The sequence below is a fragment of the Dromiciops gliroides genome, chromosome 1 (genome assembly GCF_019393635.1).
Source record: "Dromiciops gliroides isolate mDroGli1 chromosome 1, mDroGli1.pri, whole genome shotgun sequence".
NCBI lineage: Eukaryota > Metazoa > Chordata > Mammalia > Microbiotheria > Microbiotheriidae > Dromiciops > Dromiciops gliroides.
In genome coordinates, this window is record NC_057861.1 from 723391248 (window position 1) to 723408719 (window position 17472).

General features: G+C 39.4%; 1 protein-coding gene across 1 annotated transcript in view; it reads left to right on the forward strand.

Annotated features, from left to right (window-relative positions):
- CNTN3 (contactin 3) overlaps positions 1-17472 on the forward strand; it is a 450405-nt gene that overhangs the window by 270450 nt on the left and 162483 nt on the right. The window contains exon 5 of the mRNA XM_043979112.1: positions 2855-2950. Coding sequence (XP_043835047.1) covers positions 2855-2950 — 96 coding nt within the window. The remainder of the gene's footprint in view (positions 1-2854; positions 2951-17472) is intronic.

Consider the following 17472-nt stretch of genomic DNA (forward strand, 5'->3'; position numbering starts at 1 on the left):
CAAAGCTGTAAGTTCAGAGAACTTAAAGGCCAGTGTATACTAATTTTCAATGAAGATGGTGATGTATACATTCAGAATGCAGCACACATTGGCTTGTGTTGCTTTATTTTGTTTAACAGTATTCCTTTGTGACAAGGGAGGGTTATCATTGAGGGGAGGGTCATGATTCACCAATAAAAAGAGCACCAATAAAATATTTGATTATTTTAATGGGTAGCATATAGGCATATGGTGGGTATGAGTGGACTACAACACATTCAAAATAGCATATGTGCAAGAGGACTTGTCTCAAATAGTGGTATCAAAGTCAAATAGAAGCATATTCCTACTGGCTGCATATTAACTTAGAAAACCACAAATTAATATGATCTGTTTTGTATTGTATTTTTATTTATTTTGTTGAAAACTTCCCAATTATATTTTAGTGTGGATCTGTTATCCTGAAGGTAGCTAAGAGTTTGACAACTCTAACATAAAGGATGGCATTAAAGAATTATGACCAAAAAAGATGAATCGGTTACATTGCAAAAATTTCTAAGTCCCAACGTTAGACAAAGAAAAAAACAGTCTCCAAGCCAAAGAAAATAGCTTTATTGAGAGAAGGATCCTGTCTCACAATAAAGCTGGTCTCAGGTCTAGGACCCAAAGACCTTGAGCCACAGGGAAGAGGGATATTTATACCCATAAAGTCCCCAAGATTAAAGCAGTATAAATGCTATTAGGTATTTCTGGAATAAGCAAATATATAGTGTTGTCTTCTCATCTGTTGGTTCTCCATATCATCATTGCTTCACATTGTGGTAGTAGAAAAACTATCAAAAAACTTAGAAGCAGGGGCAACTAGGTGGTACAGTGGATAAAGCACCCGCCCTGGATTCAGGAGGACCTGAGTTCAAATCTGGCCTCAGATACTTGACACTTACTAGCTGTGTGACCCTGGGCAAGTCACTTAACCCTCATTGCCCCACAAAAAAAAAAAAAAAAACTTAGAAGCAGCCATCTTGGGCCTATTGGGGCTATTACACAATATGCCACTGTTAAGTCTTTGGGTCAGCTTAGAGTGTTGTTATAAGGGTTTTGCTTTACTACTTCTTCTACCAGTACTGATTGGTCCATAGGAACTTCAGGGCAGCTATTTTTGACCTTTACCCTGATTGGTACATCCTAACTACAAACCTTTAAAGGTTTAAAGGAGAATGCTTAAAGTATGATAAGACAAAGCAGTTATAGTCTATTCTATATGAGAGCATTTACAGACTGTGCTGTATGAGAGAAAAGGCTGATTCAAGTCTTTACAATCTCTATCTATAGAGAAGTAAATCATATATATATATATGTAAGGGGTGGGGAAAATCTCACTCATACTTAGGTAGCAAAAATGAGGGACAAACAGTGGATTTCCCATATGTTCCACCGGTATCCTTGCAATATCCTTCTCAGTACACAAGCAGAATAAAAACATCTTGAGGATGGTGACTGTTTTCATTTCCATTTTTTTATATCCCTAGCACCTAGAGTAGTGCCTGGTACATAGTAGGAACTTAATAAATGCTTGTAGAGTTGAATTGAAAGTGGATTCCCTGTGAAGAAGAATCATAACGATGCTTCAAATTCCCTGCTCCTTTTTTTTTAGATTATTATAACTTCCCAATGCCCCCTCCCCCAAATAGAACAAAGTTCAGTTGAACATAAAAGTTCTCCACACTGGCCATGTCTGGCAACATATGTCTCATTCTAGAGTTATAGTTTTCTACCTCTCTCCTGATAGAAAGGAAGCATGCTTTAGCCTTCAGTCTTTTAAGTCAAGATTGCAGGAAAATACAAGAGGAATCAAACTCACTGAATATCTGCTTTATTGCGGTGTTTCATTTTGTTTTGTTTTTGTTAACTGAGAAAAAAGAGTGACTGACTGGACTTTAAAATTCACTGCCGTGGGTCAAAATAACTTTAGTCAGTTCCTTTCTTTAAAAAAAAAACAATAACTTTAAAACAATAACTAAGAGAATGCCAAACAGATTGGAAGTCTTCAAGAATGATTCAAAAAATAATGTTCTGTGTTTTTTTCAGCATCTTTCTATTTTGTTTCAGTGCTATAAACAAAGAGGCATACATGAATTATACCTACTGTGCTCCTATAAATTGAATTCTACTTGTCTTATTAATTTCTCATGCTGTGGTTCCATTTATTATAGTGAACAACCCTCAATGACACTGAACAAATAGGTCTCATATTATTCAAAAGAAAAATGAGTATTTTAAGCTCTTCTGAGCCCAACACAGCAACTGATTAGAGGTACATCTAAAGTTGTTGTTTTGTGTTTTTTTTTTCTCCAGACAATTCATTTACAATAAAATATTTTGAGGGGAAAAATTGCGGGATGTTGGTTGTGTTTGTAGGAGCGAAATGGAAAGTTCAGCAATTACCTAGTAGATTCAATCTGGATAATTAGGAACAAAAGACTTATTTTTGGTTCAAAGCAATTTTCCCCCCTCTGAATCACATTATCTGATTAATTGGCTCACGTCTACACTTTCTCTCGCCTCTGCAGACTCCGTCAGCTTTTTATTTGTCATCATTTCAAAAATCACAAGACTAATGAGATATGTTTTTATCTAGAGTTGCTAGTCTCTACCAAAAAAAATGTCTAGAATCTTAATGAAGGTCAAGAGAAATGTTACTCTTCTCTTTCCCACCCAAAGTGAATGCTGTGCTATTTTAGATTCTAAAGGCTCCTCAAAGGGGGAGTATGCTCTAATTATTTTGTTAAGACATATATTTGGCCTTGTGAACACTTAGTCCATTGTCTTTATCCCCCACTGAAACTTAGTTCTCTTCTGTTCTGTCTTTAAATAGATCTTGAAAATTTTAAAACTAAAATAAGAAGTACAGTATCGGTCCGAGAAGGACAGGGAGTCGTGCTGCTCTGTGGGCCCCCACCTCACTCTGGAGGTAAGAAGTGGTTTGTTCATGGCCTACATGTGGATAGAGACAGAGACAAGGCAAAGTCTGGGGCACATCTACACCATCATCTTCATAACTGAGTCAGGGTTGTGGGATTACCTGATCCATCATTAATTAAATCATGTCAATGGGTCGTGAATGGTATGGAGAGATGCCTTCCAAAGGTTGTTGTAAATGGCATGCCTTCATTTTCAAAGGGAGAGTTGTTGGTACAAGGGGGATAAAGTACATTCCCCAAGGCCTCTAATGCTCACCACAGCTTCATTCTTGTGCCAATATTATTGATTATTTCAAGGCTCTCTTCTGCCTTGTCTCCAAGTAGTTATACATGAAGAGAGCTGATGCTACCACACATTGATTACCTTCTCAGGCCACATATAAAGAAGGAGCATTTTTATGGGAAGGGGAGGGTCGGCAGAGTAACCCTGAGATGACAGATTTTCTGTGACATGACCATGGGCTGGCATGTTGCCAGATGCTTTCCCATCTAAAGAAAGGACAGATAAATGCATCCACCATGCATGTGTCCTGAATTCTGGATATGCTTTTCTGAACATGCTCATTGTTAGAGACCTGCTTCTTTCAGGGATAAACAGATAAATTATTAATATACAAATAACCATCCTCAGGGAGAGTAGCTTATGCCTTTTAGAAGAGTGGCAGGCAGGGAGATGGGTAGATATGACCTTCAGCCAATCAAATCAACAAGAATTTACTGATTACCTGCTATGAACTAATTCAGGTGCTAGCTCTGGGCATCCAAAGGAATACATGAACCAGTCCTCACCCTTCAGAATCTTACATTATACTCATCTACAAAAGAAATGCAAATCCATCTCTATAAAAACCTATTCCTTTTTCAACCAGGCTATTCTTCCTCTATGCACACGCGCATACACGCACATATCTGTGTGCACACATAAAAGTTACTGGTTTCTTATATTTAACAATTTCCTTTGTTTTCTGCTCTTGTTGTTGTATTTTTGTATATCTTGGGGCTTTGTTTGGCTTTAGTTTGATTTTAACCTCAAGAAGAAGCTTATATTCCATTAGGGGAGATATGTGCAAAAATTAGGTCATACAAAATATGGGTAGAAGGGTAGAAGGTAGACCTTTTACTTAGAGAACTTCCTAGTTGAGACAACTCCCTTTAGGAATCCAGATTGCCCTTTCTCTGCAATTTGTAATCTTGAAGGGTTGACTGGTGTGTCAAGAGGTTAAGTGACTTGCCCAGGGTTGTTCATTCATCCTTCTTACTTGAAAAGGATCAATGACATCACGATGTTGTGGTCAAGGTACCACGTATTTGACTCTGGCTGATCAGTCCAGTGCAGGTAGTCTGGTTGAACATTTGGGATGGAGATGTCTCTAGATTTGTGTATCTTGTGTTTCCTTGGTGTTGCTGTGATTCTGCTTTGCTCACAGAGCATAGCGCCTTCTTTGATGTGGGCATGCCATGCTGGCTGAGATACAACAGAGTATGGATGGATTCTCTCTTGCTTGTGCTAAATATGGCCTGACAATCAACACCAAGAAAACAGAGGTTCTCTACCAGCCAGTACTGCATCATCGATACACGGAATTATAAATTACAGCAATTGAAAAAATTTGAATATTGTAGATAAGTTCACTTACCTTGTCACTAGACTTACTATAGATGTACACATAGATGATGAAGTTGATGCACACAATGCCAGAGCTAGGAGAGTTTTGGGGATGCTCCAAAGGAAACTATGGGAGAGAAGAGGGTTTAGGCTGCCTACCAAACTGAAGGTCTACAGAGCCATTGTGCTGCCTTCATTGTTGTATGACTATGAAATCTGGATAGTCTACCTGTGCCATGCCAGGAAATTGAATTTCCATTTGAATTGTCTTAGGAAGATCCTGACAAGATAAGATGTTTTTGTTTGTTTGTTTGTTTTTGTTTTTTCTTGAGGTGAACTGCCAGACATTCAAACTCTACTGCGGAAAGCAAAACTCCAGTGGGCTGGCCATGTAGCCAAATTTGTTCAGTTCACAGAGATCAGAATCTTCCCAAATAAACCCCAAGGGGTTTGCAGTTTCTGTGTTCTCATTCTCTCTCTCTCTCTCTCTCTCTCTCTCTCTCTCTCTCTCTCTCTCTCTCTCTCTCTCTCTCTCTCCTTCTTTTCTTTTTCTCTTGCCTCTATAACAAAATACATACCAGGGAATTTGTAAGCAAGAGGTAGTCAGAGATGAGGTAATCAGAAAAGGTAGACAGTGACATTTGAAATGAACAGTGAAAAAAATTGAGAGTTCTAAAAGGCAGAAATGAAAAGGGAGTCCATCCCAGATATGGACCCCACCTTTGTGAAGGATCATCTGTGTCAACTGTGAAGACCAGTAAGAAGGCCAGTTTAGCTGCCTAGCTCACAGAATGTGCGGAGGTGGGTAAAGTATAAGAAGTCAAGAAAACTAGGCTGAGGCCTAGTTGTTAAGGGTTTTAAATGTTAAACAGACTTTATAGGTAATAGGGAGCTACTAAATAGGGAATGAGGTGATCAGATAAATGCATTACAGATATCACTTTGATATCACTTTGAACACTGCGTTGGAAATGGACTACAAAGGAAAGACACTTGAGATCCTGGTAATACAGAATGTTGGACTTGGAGTCAGGGAGACCTGCATTCAAATCTGTCATCAGACACTCACTAGCTGTGTAACCCCCTGAACGTGCCATTTAATCTGCGCCTCTGTTTCCTCATTTGTAAAATTGGGATGATAGTTGTACTTACCTGCCAAAGTTGTTGTGAGGATCCAATGAGATAATATTTTTCAAGCACTTTTTAAATCCTTAGAACACTACATAAATGCTAGCTATCATGGATCCATGTGTATGCTGTTTCTCTTGCCCCCCACACACACCCCAATATAATATATCCTCCCTGAGGACATGAATTTTCATTTTTTTCTTTGTATCCCCATCACTTAGATAAGTGCCTGGCCTGTAAACATGTAGTAGGTGCTTAATAAATGGTAATTTAATTGAATCAGATCAGATCTTTTGACTGGTTTGAATTTTGGGGGAAGTTTGAAATGTAGTCAAAGCATTCAATTCAAAGGGAAAACAATAGGAAGTGGCGCCAACCAGCTAAATACCCAAAGGCACCTTAAACTTTTTGGAATGTATCTTGCAGACTTGATGAGAGTGCACAGTTCCCAGACTATTCCTGTCTTCCAAGCAGGGTTATACCAATAAAGTCCTTGGGCTGAACAGACATTTCTAAGGGTTTTAAAAATTAGATGGAATCACTGTGAACAAAGAAGCAATCCTTTGACTGATTAGGCATGCACACAGTACAGTCCTTGTAATAAATTGGTGGAGGGAGGACACTCGGAAGATGAGCATTTTCTCATCTCATAAAATTAAGGAACTGTGGTCAATTACAGCTATTCTGAGCAAGGAGGCTCCAATTTATCTCTAACTTCAGTGATTCCACATGTTGTTTTGCTTTTTGGCTTTAAAGGATAGGAAATGAGGTGAAGGTAGAAAATGAGTCTCATTGGAAGTGAAGAAAAAAAAAACTCTCCGAAAATGGATAAATATTATCTCTTAAGAGCCTGGGATATACACAGCATCATGAAAGGAACTCCTTGTAGCCCTGTGCTAGCCACTGAATAACTCTTCTTGGGCAGGAGACTATTTAACCAGAAGAGAACATGAGTATCTCTGTGCCGAGGTGTACAGGACAATTATGAAGGTCACAGGGGCACATTTAGAAGCTAGAGAAATAGCTTTCTGGGTCGCAAACACTAATACTGTTGCCATTTCCCAGTAGAGTTGGAGTCAGCCTTGTAAATTGTACTCTGGGGAGCTGTCTTTAAGATGCACATCATGAAGGCAGGAATTCCACCAGCATCTGCTGCTGCTTTGTCGAGTTCCATCAAGACTGTCTGACTCCATTCAGGCTCTGATTGTGTTCATGCCGGCCATGTTCTCCCACCCTTGAATTGAGCAGTTTGGATTAAGCGCATGGGGGGTGGCTCACACCACATTAGGGGTATGTAGTTGAGGTGATTTGGCCACAGAAATTTCTGCATGTCTGAAACCAGTCAACCTACACTACCATACAGTGCTTGATGACTGCTTTGTATAGCAGAAAATGCTGCCTTTGAAGTGAGAGCAACTGAGTTCAAAACCTGTCACTGCTAGCTAATTCATTCTTTCAGAATGGGTTATGGGGCACCTGGAGCTGGCAGGGTCTGCAAATAAAGTAACAGGCATGGATGTGGAAGGCGTAGTGCAGGTGCCTATAAAAGGAGAGAAAAGATTCAGAGTCCTCAGGGCAGGGAATGGAAGTGGTGGGGAAGGTGGGTAGGGCAAGGGTCTGTTTCTTAAATACAGTGATTTATGAACACTCTTGGACCAGGACTGTAGATTGCCGGTTATTGTCTCTCTCTTTTTAAAAAAAATATATATTTTATAAGAATCTTAACCTTAAACATCATTGCAAAGAATTATTCCTGCTTAGGAATTATTTTTGTTGTTGTTATTCAGTCATTTTAGTCATGTCCAACTCTTCGTGACCCCATTCGGGATTTTCTTGGCAAAGATACTGGACCGCTTTTCCAATTCCTTCTAGAGCTCATTTTACAGATGAGAAAACTGAGGCAAATAGGGTTAAATGACTTGCCCAGGGTCACACAGCTAGTGTCTGAGGCCAGATTTGAACTTGGGTCTTCCCTGAAACTAGGCCTGGTTCTCTATCTACTGTCCCACCTGGCTGCCTCTAATAACTATTTTCATGACAATTAATTCCAAGCTATGATGTATCATAATGCATTTAGCCCAGTAATTAGTTCTATTTATATGAATTAATTTCAGAATATAAATTATCTTAGAGAGGCAGCATGACTTAACAGATGGAGAGCTAGTGTATCTGGGCCAGGAATACTTAGGTCGAAGTCCCATCTTTGATACTGACTTTGGAACACTGAGCAAGTCCCTTAACCTCCCAAAATTCTAGGTGTCTCTCAGACTTTAAGTTGTTGGAAAGGTGCCTATCTACCTAGAGAGGATGGTCACCCAGGAAACCTCCTATCAGGGAAATTAACTATCTTATCTTTATCCCTTTAAGGAGTGGCATCAAGCTCAAATAGACATGGACTGACTAAACTAGATCCCTCTGAGCCATGTATTGACTTAGAGAACCACATGTTCACATTATCTAGTTTTATTGTATTTTCATTTGTTTTGTTAAATATTTCCCAATTGCATTTTAATCTGGCTGGGGCTGTACGTAGGGGTATTGTTGTTGCAGTGGTCCAGCGACTGAGTGTTTGACACCTGTGCCCTAAAGTATTATAATACATTTATTCTGTCCCCAAAAGCCAGAAACAACTTAATTAATGGTCCAATAACAGGCAAACGGTTTAATAAATTTGGGTACTTCTATGGAGTAGCTACTATAATGTAATTAAGAGAGACATTTATCAGAGAGAGAGAGAGAGAGAGAGAGAGAGAGAGAGAGAAAGAGAGAGAGAGAGATTGATTTATGAGGAATAGAAAGGAATTTTGGAAAAGCTAGTTTCTAATTCTTAGCATGTTAGGTGTGGGGTTGCAGTCCAGGAACTGGTGGTGGGTAGATAGCTTGGCCTTCTGGGTATTTTAGTACACCAGGTCAGGGTGGAAGGTTATGTCAGAGACAGAACAGGGAAGTTAAAGTTGCCTCGGGAGGCTTTGGAGAATGGATTTCTCCTCCAAACCCAAGGCAGCAGGCAGATAAGAGGGAGAGGGGGGCCATGTGGTAGGAGTGATAATAGGAACTGGGATAAAAGTTTCCATTTCATTCCTCCTCTCACCTTAATCCTTGCCTTTGGCTCTCCCTCACCAGAATTTTCTCTTCCTCCCCTGGAACATCAGTCAAACCCCTGCTAGCCCCTATTTAAAGATAAAATGACATTGACACATTCCTGAGACACATTCAGGTCTGAGAGACTATGGAGAAAGAGACATTTTATCTTTCATTTTTTCCAGCTGGAAAAAGGCCAGGGTCAAAATTAGAAGTTTGCCATTATATTACTCCCTCTGTGTCCAAGCCTAACCTTTTTGGTCTCTTCCATCATTGACAGTGATTAAAAACTACCACTTTTCGTCTAGAATTCCTTAATGTATCTTTGGCTTAAATAGAAAAATTAATTTGGCATTCTTTAAAATTCGGTAGTGTGGTTTCAATTAAGAAATTAATATTTGTAGAGCACATTATACTAATGACTGAGTGAGATGCAAAGAGACCTGAAATATGGTCCCTGGGATGATGGAGTTTATACTTTAGCAGAGGGCACAGATCATTGGCCTAATCAGTTAATGATATGACTATACACAGGCAGTTGATTCTGAAATGATTCCTCTGTTGGTAACTAGTAGATTTCTATCCATAAAAATATAGTCAGTTTCACATAAAAAAATATTTTAAATGCTGTTTAGTGCCTATTACAACCAACTTCTTCCAACCATTTACTCAAGAAAATAATTCATTATGTGGAAGAAGCTTCTGAATAACCTGCAAGTACTTGCCCTCTTTCCTTTCTAAATTCTGAACCAATACAAAAAATCTATTATTAATAGATATTTTAATAATAATCAGTAGATTCCTTAATATATAAGTCCTACAAAGTTGCCTGGGGGTTCATGAACTTCAATGACTTGCTCAGAGTCACACAGAGTATGAGGTGAGATTTGAACCCAAGTCTTTTTGTCTCTGAGCTTGGTGTACTCTTCCTTCTAGTGTAGTAAGATTATTGCTGATTTAGATTACTGCCTCATTTGGGGCTCTGTCTCCCACCCTTTCAATAGCCTTCTCTACCGTTCATTATCACTTCATAGTTATCATAAACAGAAGAGACCCTGAAATTAACAAGGTGATTAAGGAGTCATGAATCAGAGGCAAGTTCTTGGACTCAAGGTTAATTAGCTGGATATTTAATTCTTAAAGCAGTTAATCTCCACGTGAATAATTGGAAGTTGATTACATTATCATTCCAGTTGACAAAAAAATAAACCACCCCACAAACTATTGGTAATTCAAATGTACAAGAAAATCTATCCAATTATAATTATTCAACATAAGAATGATATTACCTAACATTTGTATTATGCCTTATGGTTTTCAGAGAGCTTTCCCATGCATTACCTGGCTCAGTCCTTGAAATAACTCCATTAAGTAAACAAGGCTGATGTTATTTGTTTGTTTTCACAAATGAGGAAATTGAGTTTCATAGAAGTTAAGTGACTTAGAGAGTTGTAATCTGAATCTAAGACTCCTGACTGTTTTTAGTGCCCTATCTACAACTCAAGCCTACCTTCTATCCCTAGGTTTCATAGGAAAAAATGTGTTGTTTTTTTAAAAAAATCTAATTGGTTTGGATCATACATATTAATAGCAAATGTTTATGTGGTGCTTTAAGATTTGCAAAGCATTTTTGTTATTGTTGTACATATCTCATTTGATATTAGTATCCTTAAAACGCATGATGATGAGCTATACCTTACTTATCTAACATGGGGTTAAATATTTTTCATCTAGCAATAACCGGGGCAATTTACTCAACATAGAGAATGGGCCCTGGCCAGTTCAGCTTAATGTTTAATCAGCAAGTAGGCATCTTTTCCCGGCCAGTTTTCCAAGTCTTTGCTGGATGCATATTGTTCCCAAAATGGCAACCCTGCACGCTGGCATTTGGTCTATAACAACATTGCTCCTGAGATGTGAAAGGGAAGGTGTGAGTTGCCAAACAGCAGGTAGTACAGTCTGGGGCGACTTTTTGCTAAAAATTGCCTTCTGAAATGTAGTGTGACAGGGGTGAGAGCTGTTAGCATCATCCACAGATGGGATGGGATTTACACCTCCTGGATCAACAGATTTTTTTGCCAAAATGAACAAAAGAAAGTCATCTCAGGTAGATGAGACTGTGGGACCAGAAGCACAAAAAAGTTGGCCACTTAATGATTTATAAATTCTCCAAAGACTAGAAAAAAATTAAATTTTTAGGAAGAGGTTCAGACTAAGCATCTGTATTGAGGAGGGTAATGTTTGTCCAAGTTTGCTGCCATCTACTTTAAAATTTTAGATGAAGATTAAGAAGGTGGAATTTTAACATTTAAGCATTCTTAGGCTTAGATGTGGTTGCTCATTCTTGTAATCCCTGCTATAGGGGGAGACTGAGGCTGGTGAATTCCTTGGGTTTAGGAGTTTTGAGCTAAACTAGGGCTACAGTATGGTGAACCCCCAGGGAGCAGAGGGCCACCAAGCTGCTTAATATGGGTGAGCTAGCCCACATCAGAAAAACAGCATATGAAAGATTGCATACCGATCAACTTAGCAGCATTGGTCTATTTGATGTTCACTACATTTCTAGTCCAGGTGACATAGGGAGATATAGTATATTAAAAAAAAAAAAAGTTCCTCAAATGTCTGATGAAAGTCAGCTAGTCTCAGAGTCTGGATAACCTAAGTTCAGATCTCCCCTCTGATTCAAACTAGGTTTCTGACTTTGGATAAATCATATAACTTCTCAGTGTCCCCAGACAAGTCACTAAGGCTATGGAACCACTATTGATTGGCAAAGCTTGAAGGTATTCGCTACCTATATGGGAATCATATTGTTGTTCAGTCTCATGTTCCACTCTTTGTGACCCCATTTGGGGTTTTCCTGGCAAAGATACTGAGGTGGTTTACCTACCATTTCCTTCTTCAGCCCATTTTACAGATGTGGCAACTGAGACAAACAGGGTAATGTGACTTGCCCAGGGTCACCCAGATAGTAAGCTTCTGAGGTCAGATTTGAACTCAGGAATAGGAGACTTCCTGACTCCACACGCAGCACCCTGTGCACTATAGCTCCACCTAGGAGCTCCTATGGGAATCACTAGTCCAGCCCCCAAATTAATCACTGACCAAAACCTTATACTGATACTTACTACATGTATATCATTGAACTAGATGTGAAGTTTCATATAGGAGAGTATCCAAGCTATTTTGGAGAAAGGAGAAACAATAACTCCATCTCCTCCTTCCTTCCCTCCCCATAAAATTTAGACTGGTTAAATCAGCTTTCATATTACAGTTGTAGGTGACCTCTGGCTAATGATAGCGACTGAATTTGTGACTCCATTGTACAAGAACCATCAAGACCAGGAATCTTCTTCTATCAACACAGGTCAGCAGGTGTCTTCCAACATATAGATGTGATGGAGGACTGGCCAAGGAGGGCCCAGTCCTGGGAGGAGTCATAATCCATTTTGTCTGCTAGGGCACTAAGAGAATGCTTGGTGAGCCTACTTTTGGAAGGACATGGTGATGCTGAAGGGAAGGACCCTGTCCTCCCCATGAGAGGACACACAAGTATGCTGTGACTGTTTCCTGATTTCCTCCTAAATGGTGAAAAATAGCTTCTTGTCCCAACTATTGTACCAGGACTGGGAATGGATACAAAAGATCTCAGTGAAACTTGCTCTCTTTTTTTCCTATTGGCTTAGGGAAGGGAGGTGAATGCCCTCCTAGAGAGCTGCTTGGGTCACTGAGAGGCTAAAGTGCTTGGCCAGATTCACCAGACTAGTATATATCAGAAGCAGCATTTGAACCAACGCAAGGTCTTGCTGTCTCTGAGACTGGCTTTCAGGCCAATATGTACCTCTGCTAGTTCAAGGGTTACTCTGTGGATGATGGACCCCTTTGGCAGTCAGGTGAAGGGGATAGATTCCTCAGAAAAGTTTTTAAATGCATAAAATGAGATCCATAGGATCACAAAGGAAGCCAATTATATTGAAATACAGTTATGAAAATATAATTCAAAATGAAGCAAAACAAGTTCACAGAAACCCTGCACTCTAGGAGAACCTGGATTTATATGTAGAAAACGCTTGGGGCTACTATATACCTAGATCAATAGTCCAGCTTTATCTTATCATGTTAACTTGATTGATAAAAATCTGAATTTTAAAAGTAGATTAGGTGGGCATAAGCTGTTTTTGTTATGATAGAATAATTTTGACATGGCTTTGACCTTCCTTTAATTAAATATGCCAAATTCATAGGACAGATGCTGTCAGAGAGCTATTTTGGGGTAGCAAATAGAGAGCTGGCCTTAATATTAGGAGGCCCTGGGGATAGTCCCACCTCTCATATATATTGACTATGGAACTAAAAGTTTCAGAAAGGTGGAGAGCTGCATTGATTAAGGAAACTTTCTCCTTGTGAGTTTTCTACTGTAGGGCTTCTTAAACTTTTTCCACTTACAGTCCCTTTTTGCCCAAGAAATTTTCATGCGATTCTGGGTATATAGATATATAAAATAAGTATACAGAACCTTTTACTTTTGCCAAATTTTTCATGATCAACCTTGGAAATCTAGGATGCAGGCAACAGAATTGAAATTGATCATTTTCAAGAGCTGTGCAGCCATATATACCCCCAGCAGGTTTGGGGGAGTAGATTTAATGACTCTGCTTGAAGGAAAAAAGGATCAGAGATGTAATATAAGAGATAAGGAAGAATAAACTGTTGTTTGCATCATGTTTCAGCAAGTGAAAGTCTAACTAGATGTATGCTATTTTCCCATAGGCTCTGATTAAATTTGCACTTTACATGTATTATTACATAAACAATCCTCCATTTCTGGAAAGCCTTGGGGTCCCTTAAGATTCTTGGGAGACACAAGGGATTGGATAACTCTTTGATTTTTGATAGACTGTGAGATTTTCACACATATTTGGAGATGAATGGCAATTCCTTATAAACTGTTCACAAGAAAGTAGCCTTATCTTCTCCTCACTCTGATCCTCCGTAGGAAGAAGCAGTAAGGTATGAGGAAAAGAAATATGGTGGAGGGGAAAGAGAGTTGGCCTTTGCCTTGAGGGAAACATGGATTTGAATTCTACTTATGACATATACTTGTTTATGGACTATAAGCTCCTTGAGGGAAGGGACTGTTACATTTTGTCTGTATCGCCAATACCTAGAATAGAGCATACAGTACATAGTAGCCATTTAATAGACACTTGTAAACTGTGGAGATCAAGTGGTGTAGTAGAAAATGTGATGCATTTACAATCAGAAGATCCATTACATATTACCAGTACAAACTCAAGCAAGTTATTTGCCCTCTCTCGAGCTCAGTTTCCCCTTCTGTAAAATTCAGGTGTTGGAATAGTTGGCCTCTAAGGTTACCTCCAGCATTAAATTTATGGTATTATAATCTTATTATTGATTGATTATCTATATGACCAGAGCCGAATTACTTAATCTTTCTGAGCCTCAGATTCTTCATCTATATAAAATATTAATAATACCTGCCTTACCTTCCCCCAGAGGTTGTTATGAGGAACAAATGAAGTGATGCCTGACACTTGTTTTATAAGACTTAAAGTCATATATAAGTGTCAGCCAGTAATATTATTGTTATTAACTTACAAGAGGCGTGTGCAGAAAAATACTCCTCCCCCCACCAAAAGCACTGAGTCTTTTCTCTGTGCCCTGAGGGCTCTCACCCCCACAGTTAAAGAACAACTTTTACCCTTGAGAAGATGCTGTAGTCAGAAACTTATGAACCGGAGCTAGAATCCTCTGCTATAGACACACAGTTTCATAGGATTTAATTTTTCAAAAAGCCTGTATGGAATGTTTCAACCCAAATGAACAAAACAAAACAAAACAAAACAAAACAAAACAAAACAAAAAATAGGTTGCTGCTTTGGCTAAAATAAAGGACTGCAAAGTTCTTTCTTTTCCCACCTCTAAGGGGAAAGATTAGAGGATAGCGGAATTAGAATTGGGAGCAACCTTAGAAATCATTTAGCTTAATTAAACTCGTTTTAAAGATAAGGAAACTGAGGCCAAAAGAAGTAACTTGCATGGTTCAATAGGTAGTAAAGAGCTGAGATGGAATCCTGTCTCTTCTCTTTCTAAACAGAGGTCTTCCCACTGAACTATACTGTCCCGGTAGCTTTCCATTGATTGAGGTTTTTATCAGAGAACCCTGGAGGAGAGTCAATTTAAAACCTCAGGATGGCTCTGCCACCTGGGTAGTGATAATAATTTGTTTCCGTAGTCTTAGTTTGAATCAATATTGAAAGCTTCTTGAAAGCAGGTACTGTTTTTCTTCCCCTCCCCTCCCCTCTCCTCCCCTTTCCTCCCTTTCCCTTCCCTCCCCTCCTCTTCCCTCTCCTCTCCTCTCCTCTCCTTAATATAGTTGGGTTCAAGTATTTGAAGGGCTCTCTTGTGTGGTTGTTGAGTCGTTTCAATCATGTTTAACCCTCTGTGACTCCATCTGGAGTTTTCTTGGCAGAGATACTGGAGTAGTTTGTCATTTCCTTCTCCAGCTTTATTTCACTTAAGGAAACTGAGGCAAACAGGGTGAAATGACTTGCCCAGGGTCACACAGCTAGTAAGTGTCTGAGGCCAGATTTAAACTCAGGAAGGTGAGTGTTCCTGACTCCAGGCCTGGCACTCTATGCACTATGGCGCAACCTAGCGGCTTCCAAGGGGACTGTCTGGTGGAAGAGGGATTAAATTTGTTCTGTATGACTACTGTAGGGTACAACTCCACACCACATAAGGAGCAGAAACCAATTTGACCATTAGATTAGGGAAATCTTGTAAGTAGTCAGAGCTGTTCTAAAGTGAAATGGGCTTCAAGAAGTGATGGGCTTCTCCCCCTTGGAAGCCATCAAGCAGAGGCTGAACCACTGCTCACCAGATATCTAGCAAGCATCCTTTTTCAGGTATGGGCAGAGGTGAATGACTGAGGATATATAGATATAGAAAGCACTGGAATGGACCTCAGATGTCATGTCATCCATTTTGACAGCTAGAGATATCAAGGCCCAGCAAGGTTAAGGGACTTGACCTGGGTCTCCTCTGCCTCTAAAATTCTGACTCTGCTATCCTAAGAATCACAGGAAAGACAAAGAGGATGAAGCAGGTGATACAGTTTTTCTGGTAGACTCTCCTTCAATGGCCCTTTTGAAACTTCCCCAGTGGTTCTAGGGTTATTCATAAGCCTAGAATGTTCTCAATATTCAGCATCAGTCTGCCAATAAACATTTGTTAGGCAACTACTATGTGCTAGGTACTGTGCTAAATGCTGAGAATACAAAGAAAAAATATATAGTCCCTGCCCTCAAGGAGTTCACAGTCTAAAGGGGGAAACAACATGTAAATGATAATCAAAGTACATATGGGATAAATTGAACAAAATCAACAGAGGGAAGGTCCTGGGATCTAAATCTCAAAGTTTGGAGCTTTCAGCAGTGTGGGAATTCCCAATTTACCCATAAATTAGTAGATGAAACTTAAAGAGTAGTCAAATAAATTAACATTCCCTCAGTACCACATATATCCGTAGAACTTGAATGCTGATTTTTCTGATTCTCCAGGTCCCACCATCCACCTCTGTACACCAAACTCCTAATGCTCTTTTTAAAAATTTCCTGCTATACTTTATGCCTTTTTCTGGATTGGGAGCCAGCATCTGCAGCTGAGTCCTGACTTTGCTGCTTGTTACTATCTTTGGGCAAGCCACTTAACTTCTGGACTGAAGTTGCTTTATGTGTAAAATAAGCAGAAGAGCTCACAGCCTACAAACAGTATGGCCTGAACTAGATTAAAATGTAATTGGGAAAATTTGAACAAAAGTTTAAAATACAATTAAACATAGATAATGTTAATTTGAGGTTTTCAAAGTCAATATGCAGCCCACAGAAATCTATTTACACTTGAATTTGAGACCACTAGATTAGAAGACCACTAATGTCCCTTTGGGGCATCTTGGTGGTACAAGGGATAGAGCACCAGTCCTGGAGTCAAGAAGACTCCTCTTCCTGAGTTCAAATCTGGCCTCAGAAACCTACTCACTCCTGGGTAAGGCATGCAACCCTGTTTTCCTCAGTTTCCTCATCTGTAAAATGAACTGGATAAGAAAATGGCAAAACAATCCAGTATCTTTGCCAAGAAAATCCCAAATGGAGTCATGAAGAGTCAGACACAACTGAAATAACTGAACAACAGCACATATCCCTCGCAGTCCCGAAACTATGGTCCTACATTCTTCCTCACTTTGTTTAGTATACAGAATGAACTTATTTCTGTAGTTCTCAGTGTTCCTAGGCTTATAAATGAAAGCATTCTTGCCTTACGAGTTCATGGGATCAGTAAAGCTGAAATCAACCAATCATCTGCCCCAACTCCCTCCATTGTATAAATGAGGAAACTAATACCCAAAGAAGGTAGTGCTTTGCTTAAGGTCACACAGCAAACTATTGGCTGACTCAGAATTAGAAATCCAATCTCCTGACCTGATAATCCAGGACTGTGATCAGACAACTGTATTTAGTCACCTCCACCCCACCCCCACCCCCGGGATATCTACTATAAAGCAAGTGCGTGTCTGATTTTTCCTAGGTTTATATTCACACAGAAATAGAAAGTAGTCAGTCATGATCTTCCTTTCTTCTATCTCTTAGAAAGCTTTTCATCCTTCAAGGCATAGCT